The sequence below is a fragment of the Rhinoderma darwinii genome, chromosome 1 (genome assembly GCF_050947455.1).
Source record: "Rhinoderma darwinii isolate aRhiDar2 chromosome 1, aRhiDar2.hap1, whole genome shotgun sequence".
Taxonomy (NCBI): domain Eukaryota; kingdom Metazoa; phylum Chordata; class Amphibia; order Anura; family Rhinodermatidae; genus Rhinoderma; species Rhinoderma darwinii.
Window position 1 is genome coordinate 396392263 of NC_134687.1, and position 25334 is coordinate 396417596.

At 40.1% G+C, this 25334-nt stretch overlaps 1 protein-coding gene across 1 annotated transcript in view; it reads left to right on the forward strand.

Moving 5' to 3' along the window:
- Positions 1-25334, forward strand: part of LOC142742591 (spindle assembly abnormal protein 6 homolog) — a 129568-nt gene that overhangs the window by 66088 nt on the left and 38146 nt on the right. The window contains exons 5-11 of the mRNA XM_075852515.1: positions 9491-9662; positions 17495-17572; positions 18156-18275; positions 18657-18848; positions 21745-21939; positions 22104-22193; positions 22280-22459. Coding sequence (XP_075708630.1) covers positions 9491-9662; positions 17495-17572; positions 18156-18275; positions 18657-18848; positions 21745-21939; positions 22104-22193; positions 22280-22459 — 1027 coding nt within the window. The remainder of the gene's footprint in view (positions 1-9490; positions 9663-17494; positions 17573-18155; positions 18276-18656; positions 18849-21744; positions 21940-22103; positions 22194-22279; positions 22460-25334) is intronic.

The following is a 25334-nucleotide window of genomic DNA, read 5'->3' on the forward strand; positions in this document are numbered from 1 at the left end:
CCCTTCTCAGAGTTTGTGCTGAGGACTAAGGGGATTTTTTGTTTACGGGAGTGATCTAATCTATGTAGAAGTTTAACCGAGTTATCCTTTCCCTCTACCTTTTACAAAAACAACATGGTCTAGTGAAATAATATCAGGCAGGAAATTTTTTTAGTCTATTGGCCAACATTTTTGCTATCGGTTTTAGGTCCGTATTCAGGAGAAAAATGGGCCTATAGTTGGAGCAGGTGGTGGAATCTTTTCCCTCTTTTGGGATAACCTATATATGGGCATGCGTCATATCAGATGAAAGTGGATGTTTCATTAGGGATTGATTCGCTATGAGCAGCAAGCGGGGGAGCAGACCGTCCGTCTCGACCAGGGCATTTTCTGGAAGGGGATTGGAGTAGGGCCGTCTCCAATTCCGTTAGAGAGAACGAGCTAAATCTAAACTCTAAGCATCCGAGATTACTGGCAGGGAAAGGGAGGTTAAAAAATCGTCAATTATGGAGGTGTTGCCATCTGCAGGGGGGAGCATCAATATCCTTTAAATTGTACAGTTCTTGGTAAAAGGAGTGAAATTGATCAGCTATGGAGTCAGACGAATAAACTAATTTACCAGTAATCCTTTAGCATATGTACATAATTGAGTGACTGTCTTTGCTTTAACCTTTTAGCCATAAATTTTGACGCTTTGTTTCCATGAGCATAAAATTTATCCTGGGAATACGTGTAATATTTCGCTGAAGATTTATGAAGAATGTTTTTAAGCCTGCGATCAACCAGCTCTTGAGTATAGTGAAGCTTTATTTATTTTCTCCAGCTTTTGTATTTTAGATAAGAGACTCAACCTCTCTATTCCTCTCTCTGCAGATGAGAACAGTAACTAATGAAATGACCCCTTATAAATGCCTTATAAGCATCCCAGACTACATTTGGCAAAATATCAGGAGTTTCATTAATCTGAAAGTAGTCTTTCCATTTTAATTGAAAGTCTTCCTTGACTTTGAGTGCTCTGAAATGAGTCATTAAGCCGCCATTTCCCCATACGTTTATTCATGTCTGGGAAATAAAGAGATAGGTGCATGATCTGAATGGATTTGAGAGCCAATCGTCGTTGTATGACAAAACTTAAGGAGGCTCGGTCACCAGATTATAAGTGCCCTATCCCCTACCTAATCTGATAGGCGCTGTAATGTAGAGAACAGTGGTTTTTATTTTTACGATAGTTTTTGAGCAAGTTATGAACAATTTTTTAGATTTATGCTAATTAGTTTCTTATTGCCCAACTGGGCGTTTAACTTTTGACCAAGTGGCCATTGTAAAGAGAAGTGCATGACGCGGACCAATCAGCGTCATACACTTCTTCATTCATGTTTAGCTGTACTCCCAGCACAGCCTGATCTTGTGAGATCACACTGTGCTGTGTGGGTAAGTCCCACAGAAGTGTCGGGAGTGTTAATAGACATAGCACCCTGGCTGGAGGCAATGTCTATTCACTCTCAAGACGCTTCAGTAAAGTTACTGTGGGTGTATTTGACAGCACAGCGTGATCTCGCGAGATCACTCTTTACTGTGAGTGCAGACGGACATGAATGGAGAGAAGTGTGCATGGGTCCATAGAAATGAATGGGGCTGCAATTCTCACGTAGATTTTTGGTGGGAATTTTGTCCGCAAAAGCACGTTCGTGTGCATGGGTCTTACTGTAGAACATGATGAAAATGTGTATGTTAAACTAGGTGCATAGTTGCGTTTTTGATTTTCTTTGTAAAATACATGTGAGAAGGAGGTGGTCCCAGTTGGGACACCACTACGTAGTCCAGTGTTTTTAAACATTTCCGCATAAAAATGCAGACCTATATGAAGCCTTACCTTCACACTAGGAGGCTTATTGGTGTTCAGTCCAGCACAACTATTTTTTACCGGAAATATGAAGTTTAGATTGCATTTGAAGTATTGCTGTCAGAATTTGTTATTTGAAAAATAAGACGCTTAGACTGCTGTAGAGTACAAGCTTTTATTGTGGTGTTTAGCTCGTTGTATTGATCTGCTGGAAGATTGCAAGCGTACTTGATTCTGCCCTGGGTCATCACTCCTTGGAAGATCACGCTTCCAATGTTTAACACTTTAGGAAAGTCTGCATGTGGTTGGGTGAGGGTTATTATGATGTTTGATGAGTAACAAGAAATGAAACTCACCATGTGCACCTCTCTGATAATACACTGACTGTATGTCTTCTTCAGAACGGAAAATGTATGCTCTTTACAATGCAAATTTTTTTTTTCCTACATTGTTTTATACTTTTATTTTATTTTTTTTCTGCATTTTTTGTTGAATAGATTTTTCTTTAGCAGTTTCTGTAAAGTGCTAAGTGGATTGCTTTGCAGTGGAACATTCCTACTGGGCTAGGTAAAGGATTATGTCCTCCACATGCTACTTTTGACGCAAAGAAGATCCTAAGGGGATTGGAGAGATCTGTCACCACATTTCAAAATACAAACTGCATACATTATTACATAGATCTCCTAGACCTGATGAAGCTTATTTTGAAAATCGGTATAATCCGGTCTCGGTTTTCCTGCCTGATATTAAAATGAGTACTTTATGTGACCTAGTATATGCATGATGTAATCTAATATCCTATCAGTGTCCCTCCTCCCCCGCACCATGCTGAATTCTCTCATGCTCAGTACAAGCTGCAGTCTCCCTGGCTCTGCAGTAACATAGAGCAGCAGATGGAGTTAGGAGCTGTAATTCTACACATAAACTGCTTCTGGAAAACAGGCGCTCTGACTGCAGAGTTAGGGAAACTGCAGCTTGTACTGAGCATGTGCTTGATTTTAGAATGGTGGGGACGACTACACTGATAGGAAAAATTTAATAATGTATGCAGTTTGTATTGTGAAATCTGGTGAGAGATCATCTTTAACCACTTCCGGACCGCCTATTGACTATAAACTTACGGGTGGTCCTTAACCCCTTCCCGACATCCGCCGTATATATACGGCGCTGCCGGGAAGGTGTTCCCACAAAGCGCAGTACAGTTACGGCGCAATGATGGTGCGGGCTCAGGAGCAGAGCCGGCACCATCACCGCGGGGTGACAGCTGTATTATACAGCTGGCACCCTCCTGTAACTGCCAGGATTGGAGCTATTCTCAATAGAGCGCAGCATCTGATAGGTTTTAACCCGACCGGCATCCCAGTGACGCAATCACTGGGTTGCTGTGGCAATCGGACGCCATAAAATGGCGTCCGAGTCTGCCTTGTACGGGAGCCGATGAGGACCCGCCTGCGGCGAGTCCTCGTAGGCTTGCTGTCAGTGAATAACTGACAGCGCTAATACACTGCACTACGTATGTAGTGCAGTGTATTAGAGTAGCGATCGGGGCATCAGGCCCTCATGTCCCCTAGTGGGACAAGTCAAAAAAGTTAATAAAAATGTGGTAAAACAATAACACACACATTTCAAATAAAAATAAAGCTAAACTGACTTTTTTCCCATAGTAAGACTTTTATTATGGGAAAAACCTCAAAAATTAAAAAAACTATACATAATTGGTATCGCCGCGTACGTAACAACACAAACAATTATGTAATTTATCCCGCACAGTGAACGCTGTAAAAAAAAAAAAACATGAAAAACAACGCCAGTATCTTTGTTTTTAGGTCACATTTCCTTCCAAAAAATGCTATTCAAAGTGATCAAAAAGTCACATTTACTCCAAAATAGTACTAATAAAAAACGACAATCCGTCCCGCAAAAAATAATCCCTGACACCGCATTGTGCGCACAAAAATAAAGTTATGGGTCTTAGAATATGTCGACACAGAAAACAAATGATTTTATTAAAAAAGTGATTTTATTGTGCAAAAGCTGCAATACATAAAAAAAAAATATATACATTTGGTATCGCCGTAATCGTATCGACCCGCAGAATAAAGCGAACATGTAATTTAGGGCGCACTGTGGATGCCGAAAAAAAAAAAAAACTATTCCAGAATTGCTTGTTTTTGGTAATTTCCTTTACCAAAAAATTTAATAAAAAGTGATCAAAAAGTCGTATGTGTTCCAAAATGGTACCAATAAAATCTACAGCCCGTCTCGCAAAAAACAAGCCCGCACACCGCTCAATCAACTGAAAAATAAAAAAGTTATGGCACTAGTAATGCGGTGATGAAAAAACATCTCAATGCCCAGGCCGGAGGGGAACATTCCTTCAGTTTCAGGGCCCTAGTATTTAGGAACTAGGAAAGGGAATGGACATAGCACATCCGCTGGAAGCGAGGGTGCCCGTATTATACCAGCGCAAAACTTTCCCAGCAATATTTCCCAAACTACGAAGGAGAAAAAGTCCCCAAAAGGTGCAGAGCGTTACAGAAGGGGGATAAGAAAGAAAACAGTTTATCAGTGTGACACCGGCCTGTGCATAACGGATCGCTTCACAGCGTAACACACATCTATGAATAATTGTATTATTTACCCCATTATTTTACCCTCTTATTATGCCCTGATGTACTCCGCACAGATTACATATGCCCCCACATTATAAACTGAAATACCAGCAAAACCCCAAACAGAACTACTACCAAGCAAAATCCATGCTCAAAATGGCGGTCTTTCCATTTTTAGCCCTACAGTGAGCCCAAACAGCAATTTATGGCCACAAGTAAGGCATTACCATACCCGGGAGAACACGCTTAACAATTTATGGGGTAAGATTCTCTAGGGTCACAACATATTGTGCGGTAAATGGGCAGATCAGTGGAGAAATTGCAATTTTCACTTTGCACCATCCACTGCGTATTCATTTCTGAAAAACACCTGTGGAGTCTAAATTCTCACTACACCCCTTGATAAATGCCTTTAGGGGTGTAGTTTCTAAAACGGGGTCACTTTTGTTTGGTACATCAGTGGTTTTGCAAATGCAACATGGTGTCCGCAAACTATTCCAGCAAAATCTACGCTCCAAAAGATAAATACCGCTCCTTTTCTCCTGAATGCTCCCATATACGTAAACAGCTGATTATAACCACATATGGGGTGTTACCGTACTCGGGGGAAATTACTTTACAAATGTTGGGGTGCTTTTTCTTCTCTATTCCTTGTAAAAATGAAAAATGTTGATCTAAAACTACATCTTGTTGGAAAAAAAAAAATATTTTTTATTTTCATGGCTTAATTCTTATTGATTCAGCAAAAAACCTTTGGGATCAAAATTTTCACTATACCCCTAGATTCCTCAGGGGGTGCAGTTTCCCAAATGGAGTCGCTTTTGGGGTGTTTCCACTCTACTAGTACTACAGGGGCTCAGCAAATGTGACATGGCGCCCAGAAACCATTCCAAAATCCAAATGTTTGTGACCACATGTGGGGTATTGTTTTACTCGGGAGAAGTTGTTTTACAAATGTTGCGGTGCTTTTTCTCCTTCAGTCCTTGTGGAAATTAAAAAAAAATACCTAAACCTACATTTTCTTTGAAAAAATGTAGATTTTCATTTTTACGGCCTACTTCCAATAAGTTCTGTAAAACACCTGTGGGGTCAAACTGCTCACTGTACCCCTAGATAATTTCCTCATGGGGTGTAGTTTCCAAAATGGGGTCACTTGTTGGGGGTTTCCACTGTTTTGTCCCCTCAGGGGCTTTGCAAATGCGACATGGCCTCCGCAAACCATTCCTGCTAAATTTGAGTTCCAAAAGCCAAATGGTGCTCTTTCCCTTCTAAGCCCTGCCAGGTGTCCAAACAGCCGTTTATTACCACATGTGGGGTATTGTTATACTCGGGAGAAATTGCTCTACAAATGTTGTGGTGCTTTTTCTACTTTAGTTCTTTTGGAAATGAAAAAAAATTGGCTAAACCTACATTTTATTTGGAAAAAATGTAGATTTTCATTTTCATGGCCTAGTTCCAAAAATATTTGCAAAAAAACTGGCGGGTCAAAATGCTTACTACACCCGTAAATAAATTCCTCGAGGGGAACTGGCCCCTGTAAAAGTAGCCTTTTGAAATTTTCTTGAAATGTTAAATACTTTTGTGTCAAAAAAGACAAAAGTATAATAGGTATGATACTTTTATTGGCTAACCATAACAGTTCTATATGTGGCTTTCAGAGCGCAGAGGCTCCTTCTTCAGGCAGTTTACAAATGAATGACTTAGAAAAAAGCACAACATTTAGATGTTACACAAAGACAATTAGTACATGAAGTGATACATCATTAAGATAAGCCGGGGCAATAAAACGGAGGTTATAGGGGTGATGACTTAGGAGTTAAGGTATCTGGAGTCAGTCTGATGGGGGATGTGACGTGTGTCCATGTAGTGGCTCATAAATCCTGGTGTTAGAACTTCATTGACACAAGGCCTCAATCTAAGCCTTGTAACGTCCTAGAAAAATAAAATGATGTTCAAAAAACGATGCCAATCTAAAGTAGACATATGGGGGATGTTAGTGAGCAACATTTTTGTGTGGTATAACTGCCTGTCTTACAAGCAGATACATTTAAATTGAGAAAAATGCTAATTTTTGCAATTTTTTTGCAAAATGTTGGTGTTTTTCACAATTAAATACTGAATGTATCGGGCAAATTTTGCCAGTAACACACAGTCCAATGTGTCACGAGAAAACAATCTCAGAATCGATTGGATAGGTAAAAGCATTCTGGAGTTATTACCACATAAAGTGACACATGTCAGATTTGAAAAATGAGGCTTAGTCAGGAAGGTCAAAAGTGGCCAAAGAGGGAAGGGGTTAATTAACTGCAGGGCCGTTCTAGAAAGTCCTGCAGAGAGAGCCTGTTTACCTCTCTCTAGCAGAGTTTAGCTCCGTGATACAGCGGTCTCTAGACCGCTGAAATCACGGAGCTCTGCCTAGAGACCAATCTGTGAGGTTTCTGGGCATGTCATTGTGACAACTGTCACAATGATCACTATAATTTCCTCATCATGGCAGGCTGTCAGGAGAGGGAGAACAGTGTATAATAAAGCAATAAATTTTTATCTCCTATCGATCTATGTAATATCTACCTTTATAATATCTATCTGTGTATGTATCGGATAGATCGATAGATATGGGATATGACGTTGATAGATAGATGGATCTAAATTGTGATTTATTTATTTTTTGTGTTATACAAATAAAGATTATTATTTCTATCTACCTATCTCTTTAGCTATATCTTTCATATCATATGTAGAGCTGTATTGTACATTTTTAGGCTGGGGCTACAGGGCGACTTTGGCCGCGACACTGGTTGCATTCACACAGATCGCTATGGAACCATCTTTGGAAAATTTGCTCTCCAACAGCCAGTTTGCGCACTATTCATTGTAAGCTCCATCTTGCGCCCAGCGTGTATAAAATGCACACGTATTTGGTATCGTTGAAATCTGCAGAAGTTGCCAAGTATGTATTCAGGTGTGTTAATCCAGTGGCATGCACCAGATGGTAGAAGAGGTCATCTGCATTCACATATTTGGGATAAAAATACCAGTTAACTTTCCATCATAGTCCATGAAATCTCTGGGAAAAATTTAGAGGGCTAAAATATTTTATGTCATTAAACGAGTACCTTGAGGGGTCTAATTTCCCAAAAAGTCATTTTGGGGGTGTCTTGGCACTTCACAACATCTGCACTGGTCGTATGGTGTCAGCAAAATTTGCTCTCCAAAAGCCATTTTGCGCACCATTCATTGTAATCTGTGCCTTGCGCCCAGTGTGTAAGACATACACACGTATTTGGTATTGTTAAAGACTGCAAAAGTTGCCAAATATGTATTTTTGTGTGTTTACCCAGTGACCTGCACCAGATGTAAAAAAAAAACAAAAAAACTAAAGTTACATATGCACATTTATTTTTTTTATTTTTTATTTCACTTTTTTTTTCCTTTTTACATTTTTTTAAAAAGTAAGATAGATCTAATTTTTTATACAAAATAGAAGCCCAACATGTTCTGAGAAAAACAGGACCAAATTCATGTAGATTGGAAGAATAATCGAAGAACAATTTGCTTTTATTTTGGCACGTGGCTAAAATTTGAAAATGGGTCTGGTCAGGAAGTGGTTAAAGAGGCTCTGTCACCAGATTTTGCAACCCCTATCTGTTATTGCAGCAGATCGGCGCTGCAATGTAGATTACAGTAACGTTTTTATTTTTAAAAAACGAGCATTTTTGGCCAAGTTATGACCATTTTTGTAGTTATGCAAATGAGGCTTGCAAAAGTCCAAGTGGGTGTGTTTAAAAGTAAAAGTCCAAGTGGGCGTGTATTATGTGCGTACATCGGGGCCTTTTTTTATACTTTTACTAGCTGGGCGCTCTGATGAGAAGTATCATCCACTTCTCTTCAGAACGCCCAGCTTCTGCCAGATCACGCTGTGACGTCACTCACAGGTCCTGCATCGTGTCAGACGAGCGAGGACACATCGGCACCAGAGGCTACAGTTGATTCTGCAGCAGCATCAGCGTTAGCAGGTAAGTCGATGTGGCTACTTACCTGCAAACGCTGATGCACATATATATATATGCACATATATATATATATATATATATATATATATATATATATAATGTGTGTATATATACTAATGTGTGTGTGTGTATATATACACACGTGTGTGTGTGTATATATACACACACGTGTGTGTGTATATATACACACACGTGTGTGTGTATATATACACACGTGTGTGTGTGTGTGTGTGTGTGTGTATTTTGGAATACTAAGCACTTTTGTAATAAACATTTCATATAAAAATGTTGCTTTGTTTCTGTTCTGCAGCTTCTATGTATCCACTGTACGTAGAAGCTGCAAAACGCTGTTGTATGCAGAATTAGCGAGTTGATCTGATGGCTAAGCTGACAGCGGGGTATGTGTGCCTCTGACGACTCGTGTAACCTTTTTACAGAGATCTAAATTGATCAACATAGAAGCTGTAAAACCGAAACAAAGCAAAACTTTTGATAACTGTATATTACGAAAGTGCTTAGTATCTTAAAATACATAAGAGAATGTCATTAATACCCTTTAAAGGGTATTCTCAGAATCCACAATTAAAACTATTCCACAGGATAGGTAGTAATTGTCGCTAAGACCCCACTGATCGCAAGAATGGGGGTCTCAAACCCTCTTTTCCTCCTCACTGCTTGACCGCCGTGAATTTAGCGGTGGTGAAGCATGCATGCTACCACTCCATTCAAAGTCTATAGAACTGATGGAAGCAATCGAGTAAAGCACTGATCTGTTTCCGTCAATCCCATAGACATTGAATGGAGTGGCAGGCACATGCTCGATGTCTGCTCCATTCAGGACCCCTGTTTTTCCGATCTGTGCGGGTCCCAGCAAATCAGACCATTATAACCTATCCTCTGGATTGGTGATAATTGTCAACTCTGGGAATACTCCTTTTAACCTCCACAAGGAGATATGGAATTTTGTTGTCTGTCAAATATTTTGACCTACATATCGGAGGCACACGAAGTCCCAATGTAAAAGTTGTTTGTTCTTTTTAAAGGTTTTTGCTGCAGCTCCAAACCTCTTCAAATGGACTTGATTGTATGTCTGCAAGCTTAAATATAATTGAAACAAATCCATTCAAGCACCTTGTTCACCTCTCCTTAAAGCTTTTAGAAGGGAATGACAGTGATGTAAAAAAATATCTTGCTGACTGCATCAAGAGCTTAAAGGTTAGTAATGGCAGTAATTTGATGTGTAAAGTTTTTTTTTTTTTCTCGTGGTTATGTAATTTATATATAAAGTTCACCAGAAATTTGAGTGACTGCATGAGAACTGTTTCTAGAAAAAATAGATGTTTAAAAATTACGTGAAATTAGGGGCAGATATGTTATTGAAGACTTTTTACAAGGTGCTGTATCTATACTAGATAAGTTGACATGTGGTGACCAAATTTACACCTAAATCTGCATGTTACACATGCAGATTTTGCTATGGGTTTAGCCAGGGATTTCACACCTCTTTGAAAAGGGTGAAATCCGCAACAAAAATTGACATTCTGCAGATTTTAGAATTCAAGTTCTGTTTGGAAAAATTCTGTAGCATGTACATGAAATTTTGTTCAAATTGCATCCACATGGCTGGTACTGTAAACCACTGGGGAAGTGATCTGCGCAAATCCTCAAAGACATGAACAGTCTAGAATTTTTAGGCTAGGTTAATTTTAGCAGTGAGAGATAGATTATATTTTAAAAAAAAACAGAAAATCACATTGTCAAAATTATATATATTTATTTGCATTGTGCACAGAGAAATAAGTATTTGATCCCTTTGGCAAACAAGACTTAATACTTGGTGGCAAAACCCTTGTTGGCAAGCACAGCAGTCAGATGTTTTTTGTAGTTGATGATGAGGTTTGCACACATGTTAGATGGAATTTTGGCCCACTCCTCTTTGCAGATCATCTGTAAATCATTAAGATTTCGAGGCTGTCGCTTGGCAACTCGGATCTTCAGCTCCCTCCATAAGTTTTCGATGGGATTAAGGTCTGGAGACTGGCTAGGCCACTCCATGACCTTAATGTGCTTCTTTTTGAGCCACTCCTTTGTTGCCTTGGCTGTATGTTTCGGGTCATTGTCGACCCAGCCACGAGCCATTTTTAATGTCCTGGTGGAGGGAAGGAGGTTGTCACTCAGGATTTGACGGTACATGGCTCCATCTATTCTCCCATTGATGCGGTGAAGTAGTCCTGTGCCCTTAGCAGAGAAACACCCCCAAAACATAATGTTTCCACCTCCATGCTTGACAATGGGGACGGTGTTCTTTGGGTCATAGGCATCATTTCTCTTCCTCCAAACACGGCGAGTTGAGTTAATGCCAAAGAGCTCAATTTTAGTCTCATCTGACTACAGCACCTTCTCCCAATCACTCTCAGAATCATCCAGATGTTCATTTGCAAACTTCAGACGGGCCTGTACATGTGCCTTCTTGAGCAGGGGGACCTTGCGGGCACTGCAGGATTTTAATCCATTACGGCGTAATGTATTACCAATGGTTTTCTTGGTGACTGTGGTCCCAGCTGCCTTGAGATCATTAACAAGTTCCCCCCGTGTAGTTTTTGGCTGAGCTCTCACCTTCCTCAGGATCAAGGATACCCCACGAGGTGAGATTTTGCATGGAGCCCCAGATCGATGTCGATTGACAGTCATTTTGTATGTCTTCCATTTTCTTACTATTGCACCAACAGTTGTCTCCTTCTCACCCAGTGTCTTACTTATGGTTTTGTAGCCCATTCCAGCCTTGTGCAGGTCTATGATCTTGTCCCTGACATCCTTAGAAAGCTCTTTGGTCTTGCCCATGTTGTAGAGGTTAGAGTCAGACTGATTAATTGAGTCTGTGGACAGGAGTCTTTTATACAGGTGACCTTTTAAGACAGCTGTCTTTAATGCAGGCACCAAGTTGATTTGGAGCGTGTAACTGGTCTGGAGGAGGCTGAACTCTTAATGGTTGGTAGGGGATCAAATACTTATTTCTCTGTGCACAAACACATCTGTACTTTGCAGTACTGTCCCGTCAATTTGTGCCCCTTCCCCCTCGGACTGGCCACGACCCCGAGAGTCTTTACGAAGGTTCTCTCCGGTGTGTGGGGGGCTGGTGTATGTCATCCAATACCTGGACATCATCCTGATCAAGTCTCCCTCCAGAGAGGACAACGAGACTGCTCTTCAGATTATCCTGAACATTCCGAGTCGATTCGGTTGGATTGTCAAACTCTCAAAATCTTGCCTGTCTCCGTCCCACCAGATTGTGTTTTTGGGGGTCGTTTTCGACATTCGATATGTGAAGATTTTCCTTCAGAGCTTCTATTGATTCTTCAGGATGGGATCCGTTCCTTGCAGAGAGCAGTTCCAACTTGACTCCGCCTCTGCAGTCTGGTTCTCGAGAGCTTTCCCTTTGCACCGTTCCACACGTGCCCTCTTCAACGTGCAATCATGTTCCACCTCATAGACCGCTCGCTTCGGTCCTGCCCATTCCCCGTGGTCGTTCCTTACTTCCACTGAACTGGCTGATCCTCCAGTTTCAAGGGGGACATTTCCCGGATCCTTACGACTCAAGGGCTGTGGTCTCCACAGGAATTCTCCTTTCCCATCAACTTTCTGGAATTTAAACCTTTTCCTGTGCCTGCTGCACTGGACATCGGCACGTTCAGGACACCCGGTCTGGGTTCAAACAGACAATGCCACGGCCGTGGCTTATCTAAATCACCAGAGCCGCACTCTCATTGTGGTGGTGATGGCCCGAGAAGACACTGGCCTGGGCTGACACTCACGTTCCGGCTCCGATGGCAGTACCTGGGGTCGACCACTGGGTCAGAGAGACTCAGTTGCAAAAAGTTGGATCCCGGCGAGTGGTTTCTTTACTAGGAGATCTTCAACCAAATAACCCGATGGCCTCCAAGTTCAATTGCCAGGTACCCAGCTTAATCTCTCGAGCACAAGATCCGGAGGCCTGCGCCGTGGGCGCTCACGTCAGACCTCATTCTCCTGTATGTCTTTCCTCCTCCTGCCACCGCTCTTTCGACGGCTCAAGGCAAAAGGGATTCCTTACATTCTGGTAGCCCCAGATTGACCGTGCTGTTTGTATGTGGAACTAGTGTCCCTATTGGCTGTCATTCTGTGGCCCTTGCCTCTCCATCCCATCCTTGTCTCTAAGGACCTCTCTTCCACCAGAATTTAAGGTCACAATTTTTAACAGCGTGGCTGTTGAGGCCGCGCCGTTGTGTGCTCGTGGTCTCACGGAAAGTGTTGTTCTCACGATGCTTTATCCCTTCGTGCACCCAGTCGTGTTATTACGTCCAGGTGCAGGGGATGATGCATGGAGTGCGCTCACGCGCTGTAAAACACGGCCGACACCCGTGATTAACAGCCAGGATGTTTAACCCCTCAAACCGCGACCGCAGAATCTGAGGCATTGAAAAGATGGGGGTGGTCGCATCCGACAGCACATCGCCACCCCCCCCGCAACGAGATTGGGGTGGTAACGACGGTTGTCATGGCAGCCCAGGGGCCTAATGAAGGCCCCCAGGACTGCGTTCACTCTGCCTCTGAGCCCTGCCTGTGGCAACATTGGTTCTAACGATCGCTGGTTCAAGTCCCCTAGGGGGACTAATAGTGTGTGGGAACATTTTTAGTAGTAAAAAAAAAAAAAAAGCTTTTCCCATTAAGTAATGTAAACAAAATTAGTATCGCTGCGTCCATAAAAGTCTGAACTATTACAATATAGCGTTATTTAACGCGCACGGTGAACGCCGTAACAAATGTAAAACGCCAAATTAACATTTTTTTTTTTATTAAGGATTTTACGGTGAGTACTCAATAAATCCTGTTTTTAATGTCATTTTGTGGATGCGTTCTTCCTATGGGGAAAAAAAAACACTATACCTAGAGTATACTGCATTTTGAAAAAATGTCACCAAACAAAATCTGTTTATTTAGGCTTTTTACATATCTCCCATACTTTTTTAAGTAACATTTGGCCACAGCATAACTGGACAAAAAATGTGCATAAAAAAAGCGTCCTCAACAATGTGAGTGAATTCAGCCTTATAGGAATAAGCTTGTTTAACCCCTTGGATGCCGTGGTCAATAGTGACCACTGCATCTTTGCCGTTAGAATGAGGGGAGCAGCCCCTCTGACAACCCATTGTGTGTGTGTGTGTGTGTGTGTGTGTGTGTGTGTGTGTGTGTGTGTATATATGTATGTATGTATACTAGTTTTTTTATTTTATATCCGTAATTCAATTCAAAAAGTGAAACTCCTATATTATATGGATTCATTACACACCGTGATCTATTTCCAGAGTTTTTTTTTTTTTAATGTTGATGAGTATAGCTAACAGTGATCTAACACAGTGGACCAATTTTGGGTTGTCAAGTCCAGAGTCAGCGCAGCAGTCTACTAGGAAATTTTCGAGCACTTAATGCTTCCCTCTGCTGACAAGCTTTATGGAGATGCTGATTTAATTTTCCAGCAGGACTCGGCACCTGCCGACATTGCCAAAAGTACCAATACCTGGTGTAATAACCACAGTATCACTGTGCTTGATTGGCCAGCAAAGTCGCCTGATCTAAACCCTATAGAGAATCTATGGGGTATTGTCGAGAGGAAGAGGAGACACCAGGCCCAACAATGCAGACGAGCTGAAGGCCGCTATCAAAGCAACTTGGGCTTCCATAACACCTCAGCAGTGTCACAGGCTGATCGCCTCCATGCCACGCCACATTGATGCAGTATTTCACGACCAAGTATTGAGTGCATATACTGTACATACTTTTCTGTAGGCCAACATTTCGGTATAAAAAAATCCTTTTTGGCTGCTTTATGGTCTTGGAAATTGATAGTGGTCAAAAAAGTTATCTTTCCAATGAGTGCTTGACATGTCTATAAAAACCTTTATGCATTTGATTCCTCATTTTTAGACCTATCTAATTGGGAAAAGCAAGGTATTGGAAATCTGGCTAGTATTCGGAGTGAAGGTTTTTTGTCCGCCTTTGCAGAGATCAAAAGTAAATACTCTATACCACAAGTAGATTTTTTATAAATATCCTTCACTTTTTGATTAAAGGGAACCTGTCACCAGCATTTCACCTATTGAGCTTTACTTATCCCTCACTGGCCGCTGCTGGTTCACTGCCGTTATCCCCTCTCCTAAACTCCTCCGACTGTAAATAATGGTCTGCAAACATTTCACACCTTTTATCGTAATAATTCGGTGTCCCTTTGTACGCACACACCAGAAGAGGACATCAATGCACAAGCTCAGGATTTTGTGTGCTGGGGGAAGGCGAGGAGCTGTCAATCAAAAGTAAGGAGACTGGGTAAACTCTGAAAGGCTTGAGGAATGAAGATTATGACTCTTTTATGCTCATTAGCATACGGTGTGGGAACACTAAGAAAATGAATACTAAAGCTACAGAGCGGTGTGGGAACACTAAGAACACAATTCTAGGCTATATAGAAATTATTTTTCACCCACTACCACCAGGTATTGCTGGTTTAATAGGTGAAATGCTGGTGACAGGTTCCCTTTAACACTAATATTGTTACTAATCCTCCTAAAACACGTTACAAATTGTATTTTCACCATTATTGCAGAACTGCAAAGGGAGTTTCTAAGTCGTATTTAGCCGTCTCTGAGATTCTACAGAATAAAGTTATGGCATGTCTATGACATTGGGAAAAATATTTAAATCTGAACCCAGGCTCTCTAGATTGGGACTCAACTTTCCTTTTGGCACCTAAGTTGTCTAGATCGACTCAACACTTGGAAGCTGCAAGGAAATTGTTTTATAGTCGGTATTTCACACCTCATCGTTTCTTTGATTTACCCAAATGCTTCCAATATATGTTGGAGATGTTGTACTTCTGTGGGTACTCTGACGTGTTTTTTGGGATTGCTCTCTCATTAAGCTTTTTTGGTATAAAATAGACAAACTATTGACTACTGTGCTATAACATCCATTCACTTGCAGTCCAGAATTGGCCTTACTTAAAGAGGCTCTGTCACCAGATTTTGCAACCCCTATCTGCTATTGCAGCAGATAGGCGCTGCAATGTAGATTACAGTAACGTTTTTATTTTTAAAAAAACGAGCATTTTTGGCCAAGTTATGACCATTTTTGTAGTTATGCAAATGAGGTTTGCAAAAGTCCAAGTGGGTGTGTTTAAAAGTAAAAGTCCAAGTGGGCGTGTATTAGGTGCGTACTGGCCTCTGGTGCCGATGTGGCCGTCACGATGCAGGACCTGTGAGTGACGTCACAGATCTGCACTGTCAGATGCTGGGCGTTCTGAAGAGAAGAGGATGTTACTTCTCTTCAGAGCGCCCAGCTAGTAAAAGTATTAAAAACGCCCCGATGTACGCACCTAATACACGCCCACTTGGACTTGTACTTTTAAACACACCCACTTGGACTTTTGCAAACCTCATTTGCATAACTACAAAAATGGTCATAACTTGGCCAAAAATGCTCGTTTTTTAAAAATAAAAACGTTACTGTAATCTACATTGCAGCGCCTATCTGCTGCAATAGCAGATAGGGGTTGCAAAATCTGGTGACAGAGCCTCTTTAAATTAATGTGGGTGTTGCAGATTTTCACTCATGTTTTAAACTTCGCTACTAGAATTTTTGCAAGTATTGGGGGAAAAAACTGCCACTCCTACTTTATCTGAAGTAATTCAATGTTAATAATAATTGCATTATGGAAAGAACAATTTCTTTTTTTCAGGGTTATCACTTCTCTCAAAACTTGATTTGGAAACAAATCTAAGTATTATATGGATTCTCTTCACACTTGACCTTCTTTGATTTTCGTATTTTATTTTTTTTCTTGTATTTCTACAGTAGTGAGCTTCTGTTCGGTTTGATTTATTTTCTTGTTTGATTTTATTTCTATAATATCTGTAAGGGCCTGTTCACATCAGCGTTGGCTTTCCGTTGAGGGGTTCCGTCTGAGGTTTCCGTCGTGGAACCCCTCCATGAAAGTCAAACGGAAACCTTAGCTTCCGTGTTCATCACCATTGATATCCATGGTGACAGAAACATTGCTAATAGACTGCGCTATTCCGTCGAAAAAAACTGAAACCTGCCGGAACGGTGACAAATGGAAACTATAAGCAATGTTTCCGTCACCATTGATATCAATGGTGATGCACACGGAAGTGAAGGTTTCTGTTTGACTTTCCATTGAGGGGTTCCACGACGGAAACCTCCGACGGAACCCCTGAACGGAAAGCCAACGCTGATGTGAACCGGCCCTAAGGAATGTTTTTTTTTTTTGTGTGTGTGTGTTTACACATTTCCGTGTGCATAGGAATGTAAAATGTGGCCTGTTTTATGTATGCTTTCTGATGTTTCGATGTAAAGCTTTATCTCGCAATTGTTATTTCTTTCTGCACATCTTACATTTTTATTCTGTATGATCCAAGTATGAACTTATGCTCCGCTGCTCTAATTTGTATTTTAACAATGTTTAATAAAAAACTATGTTTTAAAAAATCATTTTTGAAATTGGGCTTATTTAATATTCATATTTTCTGAGACCCTAAATTTTGGGTTTTCATTAACGATTAGCCGTAATCATTAACATTAAAAGAAAACATAGATACTCACGTGTGTGTGTGTGTGTGTGTGTGTGTGTGTGTATATGTGTGTGTGTGTATATGTGTATATATATGTATATGTATATATATATATATATATATATATATATATATATATATATATATATATATATAGAATACATTTTGCTCACCTCCTCGCCCACAAACAATGGAATAAAAAGTTGCATGTACCCCAATAAAAAACTACAGCTCATCCCACAAAAGGTCAACAGTAACGTTTAAGCAAATTACTTTAAGCAATATTTGCCGTTCTTTGATCATGTTCCCTTACTAGCAAAATCTTTTTACAAGTGAATATTTGTTGTTGAGCTGCATTTTTTTGCTGTTTGCTTAGAACATTGCATATGTAAATATATATTATGTATTTGTATTACATATTTTTAGTTGGAAAATTGTTTCCTAAAAGGAAAACTACAGAAATCTGAAGAGGATTTTTCTCAGAAGTTATGCTTCACACAACAGGTTGGTACCATTATGTAAAGACCGTTAATTATAATGTGCAAGCATTTCAAATATTAAGTTCATCAAATTATTTTTGCTTAATTACTAGTTTGTTATACTTGTACACTACTTTTCTATTTCTGGGAGGGAAAAAAGAACAGACAAAAAAAGTGCAAAGACGCTTTGTTTCCCTGATTGTCTCATTTCTGCAATGAATCTGCTGTGTACGAATGCACCCAATGAACACTTTTGACTTATAATGGGGATCGTGGTGTCTGTCATTTTGACAGAAATCTGCAACAGTAGGATTCGAACAGAGCCTCCCTAGCAGATGTGAACAGAGCCATATAGTAACTAGAATAGAAGTATTCAAGGAAAATGCTGTTCATTCAAGTTCCGTGTTTGGAAATGTAGGCTCCTTTTTAGCTCTCCAATTATGAGCCTATGCTAATCGATAGGACACGTTTAGGTGAAATCTAAATTAAGTGCAGATAAAGCACATAAAGATGACAGCTTTTTGTAAAAAAAAAATTCCAATAGCATGTAATGCTAAAAGATAAACCTAATTACATTTCTAAACTTTATTGACATCTACATTTTACAGGCTCTAGCAGAGAAATGTAAGGAACTCGATAAGTTAAAGCACGAATGGACATCGCAGACCTCTTTATTAAAAAGCAGGCATACACAAGATATCACGTCTGAAAGGGAGAAAGTATCACAGGTTTGAGATCTTCGTGTGTCATTTTGTTTTATTCCATTTAAAATGGCAATTGGGAATGTGAAATGCAAACATTGTTATTCAGTTTAGCATTCGCTGTATTCTGTGTCCTGTCATGCTGTCTATTAAAGCTCTTTGTGGTGTAGATCAAAGCTTGTGTCACTGGAGTTTCACTAATGGGCAATCACACTTTGTGCAGTAGAAGCACAATGTATAATGCAATAAAGTTTCATCTTTCGCCACTTAACCATCTGTTGCCTAGCTTGGGATGTAATTCATCTACTGTTGCCTTGAAAGATCATAGTTAGACCAACTATTCTTGGTAGAGCTTTGTTTCTGGTTTAATATTTATAAAAAGTGTTAACAAGTATCCATTCTTGATAGATACAAACTCAGTACCAGCATCAATATGAACAGCAAAAGAAGGAGCTGGAATCGTCAAGTAACCGAACAATACAGCACTTGGAAAGCAGGGTGTCTGACATAGAAGCACTTAATAAAGACCTCACAGAGAGAAAATACAAGTCCGAATCATGCATTCGAGAACTCAAAGGCAAACTTACAGCAATGGAAGAGGTGTGTTGATCTAGGGCAGGAATCCGTGTTTATGTAAAGTGCAACATGGTTATATTACCTGAAATAAAATGTCAAAATTTGATATAAAAATTATCAATATTTCTATATAACACGATGATCCTAATGTTTAATATAAACATATTATACAGTATTTTTCATGTGATTATGAATTGATATTGGCTGCTGAAGTTTGATGGGCGTTATGTTTCAATAAAGAAAAGCCAAACCTACTGTAGGTGACCTATTTTAAACATGCATTGCAGCGCTTACAAAGGATTAAAGGAGTTATCTGGTTTAGAAAACCCATAATCAAAACCTGTATTGGGGAAGTCTGAGTTAACTAAGTGATGTCACCCATTCAAGACATTTATCTATTAGCTAGAACGAAGAACAACAAAGCATTTCTCACTCCGGGGGACCCAGCACTTCCATGTGTTACATAGGCAGCCAATTCCAATGAGACCTACGTAATGCAGCAGTGGAACAACCTGTGATGAGATTCTCTTCAAGGAATCTTTCTGGATTTAAAAAAAAAAAAAAAAAAAAGTCCTAAGTGGTCTACCCCTTTTAATAATTGCACTGTAGATTTGTATTTAAAAATATATTGTGATATACATTTTGACTAACTGAAAAAGAGAAATTGTGTACAAAATTACTAATTGTAGGTCTTAATAGATATTAAGAATTCAATTTATGATGAGTTTCTGCCATATTCCAAGATTTATTTCTTGTGTTAACAGCTATGGAGACATTTTCTAAATAGAAAAAAATATTTTTATGTTAGAGGTTGCCTGGAGTTGCAATCTCCAATCCTTTAATTTATTTTCAGACCCCTTGATATATTCAGTTTACAACGTGCTCCTAGTTTCAGACTTTTCTCCTGTAGATGTGTCTCTCCCAGTAATATATACCAGATGTGAGGTCTGTGTGTCCAGGATGCTGCTGCCTTCACAACCTCTCATGTATCAGCACAGCTATCTCTCTACACTAGCCTCTTCTCTATCTACACTCTGATACTGACAGCCTGTGTGATCTGCCCTTCCTGAACATTTAGAAGGTTTCCCACTCCTCCTCCTCCTCTGATCAGCCGTACAACCGCCCCCCCCCCTGATCTGCCGTGTACAACCTCCTTCCCCTCCCTGTTGCTATTTGTAAAGCCTCAAGCACTCGACCGTAGTGATGTGCATGGCCGTGATTTGCAGCTCGGATGGCCGCAGAGTGTCAACCACGAGCCGCCCGTAATTTGCGGGCCGTGCATGTGGCCGCGTGCATTAACTTCTATGAGCCTGGACTGCAAAACATGGCCGTAATAAGACATATCCGTTAATTGTATTTGTTCCAAGGTTGCCCAGGAGGCCAATCCATGCCCTCGTGTTTTCTTGGTTTTACGGGGGAAATGGCTAGTAGCCCTATATACTCCGGCAGTTACACACTGTTTTATTTCAATTTTAACTTCCTAAATACCTAACCGCTAAACTGGTAGGAAATCGTCATAAGATTAACAACATTGGCAGTTTTATTACCAGTTGGCTGTAGACTATGGTTGGATCATAATTGAATCATGCATGAAAGCCCACTCATTAGCACACAGAGCACATCATGATGTTCAATTAGCTTGCTTTCTGGCCTGGGTTCAGGCAGCAGTCTCTGCGCTTCTGAGAGCTACCTGTCTGATCTGTTACTGAGAGAGCCTGAGGGGTTTCAGCAGCTCGAGCAGCAGTATGATGCATTTGATTAGTTTGCAGTCGGGCAAGAGGAGTCTCTGCAGCTAGTAATGCAGCTTTCCCCCTGGCCATCAGTGATCTGGTTGCTATGGGTAACCGCTCTCCTGTACCTTCCCATCTAGGATTATCTTGTAAAGTGCACTACCTGCTACTGCCAGATAAAAACATCTTTACTATAAAAGTGCATGTCTGTATTCGCCACCGGGCGTCCATGATGGAAGCAGATCGCTCCGGTCATAAAATAGCGGCAGAGCTGCAGTTCGGCAGCATGGCCTCTATGCAATGTATGGAGCCAACTGCTTCAGGGCTCTGTACATTGCATAATGTGCCATAACATTTGGTGACTGCAGGCAACCAGAGCAGCTGATCGGTGCAGAGTTCGGGTGTTGGACCCGCACCGATTGATCTATCGGTGGATAGGTCATCGGTATTCTGGTAGTGGACAACCCCTTTAAAGCAGCCTCATCTAGAATATTCTGGGCTCCAGTTCATAGAAAGGTTGCCCTGGAGTTGAAAAGTACAAAAGAAGAGCAACTAATCTAACAAGGGGCAAGTAGGATCTTAGTTAGGACCGTTTTAAAATAATTACATGATTAACTTGAGTGTATAAATGGTATTTTCAAAAAATTTGTGAAAAGCTGTTCCATGTAAAATCCCCTCAAAGTCAAGAAGGCACTCCCACTATCTGTAGTAAAAGAGGTTTAATCTGCAAAGGAGACCATCCTTTTCTACCTTTTTATAACTGAATCAGTGGAATGGCCTACCGCAGTAGCTGGTAACGGTAGATGGCTTAAATAATTTCTTAGAAAAAAATATCAGCGCTTATGTATATGTATACAATTTTTGTCTGAATGTTGATTGTCTGATCGCCTTAGGAGGGAAATATTAGATTTTTAGGGCAGATTGCCTTTTTATAGGGGTGTTTTTTTTTTTGTTTTTTTTTTTAATAAACCTTCCACTTGATCAATGGGGGAAACAAAGTTCTAAAATGTACCAATATCCATTTCCTTTATCCTCTCCCATCCCTTCTTTGAAACTGAAAAACCTACTGTATGTCTTTTTTCAACTGTACTAACTGACTTCTGTCAAATATATTTTTCCTTGAAGTTAAATATGGCTTTAATTTGTGATTTTGGGTTTTACAGTTTTTGTGTGAATTTTATATATTTCAGGAAAACCATAGAGCTAAACAAGAAGTATCCTCTCTCCGAAGAGAGAATGCTACCCTGGACTCTGAATGCCATGAGAAGGAGAAACTGCTAAACCAGTATAAAATGCGTACAGCTGTTCTAGAACAGGAAGTAAAGGATAAAGAGGGAGTTGTAATAAGAACTACAGAGGCCTGTGAAAGTGCTCAAGAACACAAGGTTTGTTTCACGTTTGGAAATGTTTTTTGGTTTTTTTTCTCAAATCTGAGACTTTAAAATATGTAAGTAAAACGATTAATAGAGACATTGCTAGTTTTATGTTTCCATTTTAGTTGCATTTTTTTTTAGTTGCATTAATCCATTTTTATGTGACTTGTTTCTAGAAAAAGCTAGAAGAATCTCTTGAACAAAAACAACTACAAACTGGGAAGCTTGAAACCACGGTCAAATCCCTTTCTGAGGAGCTAATAAAAGTATGTTAATTTTTTTTTTTTAAATGTCATACTATCCTAGCTGTTTGTTGCGGCACAAGTTGTTGATAGATTTTATGTTCTTCTAGGCAAATGAAATTATCAAAAAGTTGCAAATGGATATGAAGAAATTGGTAGACAAAATGAAGCTAAAAAATGCTGTCACAATGCAACAAGAAAAGCTTTTGGGAGAGAAACATGAGATGCTTCAGAAGGATAAGACAGAGATAGCCAATGTAACGCATAGCCTGAAGATGAAAGAAGATGAGGTACTTATAATACAGTACTTTTTCTCAAATGGTTATTTGAGAATTGTGCACTTGACACCTGAGTTACTGCCTTTACTTGTATGTTAGATATGTTCCATGATCCCCTGTTCCAGCATCTTGTGAACTGTATAGATCACATACAGTGCCTTGTGAAAGTATTCACCCCCTTTGGCGTTTTTCCTGTTTTGTTTTTTTTGTTGCTTTAGAAGCTAAAATTAAAATGGATTTTAGATTTGATTATATGTAATGAGCCAGACTATTTTGAGCCTTCAGGACTAGATGAGCGAACCGATTCTACACAAATCAATATCTGTCAGACTTTTCCAAAAGTATCAGACGCTCCGAAACTTTTGGTGTTTGCGGTGCATGAATTGTTAAAAGGGCAACCGGCGGCGAGTACGAGCCGCATTTTTCAGATTATATAAAAAAAAAAAAAAAGGGGGTGGAGAAAGATTAAAAAAAAATAATAAATGCTATACTCAACACCACCTGGTCTCCCGTAGCTACGCGTCCCTGCCGGCCTCCTGAAAGGACATCGTATTGTCCCATTGATCGCTGCAGCCAATAAAAGGTTGCAGCGGTCACATGGGACGAAACTATGTCCTCTTACCTGCCTTCCTCCTGATAGGAAATGTTTTTGTCCCATCAGGAGGCCAGCAGGTAACATTGCATAGTTTTGTCCCATGTGACTGCTGCAGCCTGTGATTGGCTGCAGTGATCACATATGATAATACGACATCCTCTCGGGAGGGACACTTCGCTACGGGTGACCTAGGCGAGGTGGTGAGTGGTATTCTACTAATATTTTTTTATTTTAGGGGTGGAATCGCAAGCGCCCCGATTGCCTTGCTTGTGTCTCTGATATTCACTTGGATACAGTCCTAGAAGACATCCGAGTCGGACCAGGCAATTGGGGACTTTTTGATTTGCAGCAAATTTATTTGGATTAAATATACAGTAAACGACCCTGAACCGGTTAAAAAAAAAACATTAAAAAAGTAGAAAACTGAAGTTGTGAGTGCATATGTGCTCTTCCCCTTAGCTATGAACCCCCTAAATTAAGGTCTGGTCAAACCAATTGACTTTAGAATTCACATTGATTGCACACAGTGAGACCTTATTCAACTAAAGTGTTACATGATGTCAGTATAAATACACCTGTTTTGAAAGGCCACTGAATTTGTAACACACTAAGCAAACAACATGAAGACCAAGGAACTCTTCAAACAGGTCAAGTTGTAAAAAAAAAAGTCTAGATGAGGGTTTGGTTCTTAAAAAAAAAAAAAAAAAAAAAGACCAAGGATAACACCGAAGGAGCTCCTCCAAATGCCCACAGCTAAAGTATCTGTCCATAGGACCACTATAAGCCGTACACCCCACATGTGCCTTTATGGAAGAGTGGCCAAAAAAAGCCATTGCATTTTAAAAAAAAAAGGAAAATTGAAAAAATGTTTTGCGTTTGCCAAACATTGTGGCAGATTCCCCAAACACATGGAAGAAGGTTCTCTTGTCAGATAAGACCAAAATTTTAACATTTCGGACATCATGGGAGATGATCCGTGTTGTGCAAACTCAACACTTCCTATCACCCCAAGAACACCATTCTCACAGTGAAGCATGCTGGTGGCACCACCGTGCTGTGGGGATTCTTTTCATCGGCAGGGACTAGGAAACTAGTCTGGTTAAAGTAAAGAATGAATTTCAGTAAATACAGGGCAATTCTTGAGGAAAACCTGTTTGTCTGGGAGAGATTTAAAGACTGTAACGGTTGTTCACCTTCCAGCAGTAAAATGACTTTAACCGGTTAAGGACTAGGCTGTTTTACAGCTAAATGACCAGAGCAAATTTCACAATTTTGCTATGCGCTTCTTTAGATGACTATAACTCTGCAGGTGAATAAAGTTCATCTTTGAATTTTACACTCTTTTTAAAGGACAGATAGGGCTTTGTTTTAGTGGCATTTGTCAGTATATATCATTTTTATTTTTTTCTCTAAAGTGGGCAAAATTGGAAAAAAATGCAAGAATTTAGCAATTGCGCCAGTTTATGCTAGCATTTTTCACACACGGTATGGACCACGGACAAAATTAATCTCCTTTCACATTCTTCCACTTCTCCCGTGCATGGGGATACCAAATATGTGTGCCTTATTCACTGTGCGGGCATGTGCCAGGGCTTGGCATAAAAGGAGGCTTTTCGGCCTTTTCGGTCCAGGAATTTTGCATTTGATTTTATAGCAGCATACTGTTTTCTGGGGGGTGTAATGCTGCTGAAACATTAGAATCACCCCATAAATGACTTCATTCACACAAGTAGACCCCACAAGGTTTCCTTCAAGGGGTTTATCATATTTTTAGACAGTCCAGTTTTCTTCTGAAAGTTTCTTGAATAAGATGGATCAAAATAAAATTAGCAATTTTTTAGCAAATGCGTCAGTTTATACCAGCATTTTTCACACACGGTATAGACCACGGTCAAAATTAATCTCAGTTCACATTCTGCCACTTCTCCCGTGCACGGGGATACCAAATATGTGGCCTTATTTATCACATAGAGATGTAGGAGGGCGGAGGATAGAAGAAGATTATTTCACATATCGCTTTTTTTCAAAGCTGGTTTTACAAAACTCAACAGAGTTTCTATAACACTTCCAAAATATCTGCTCTTGAAGCAGAAATCCCAAAATATTCATCTAGGGGTATAATGGGAATTTATTTTTGGGGGTTTTCTAAAATAAGAAATTGCAGGTTAATGCAAATGGACTCTCCAGCAGATGAACTTTAGAGAATATGCAAACATGACATCCACCCCCCACCCACCCATTCCCTCCCTCACCCTTGGAGTAAAATCATGGGAAAAATAAAAACGTAATGTA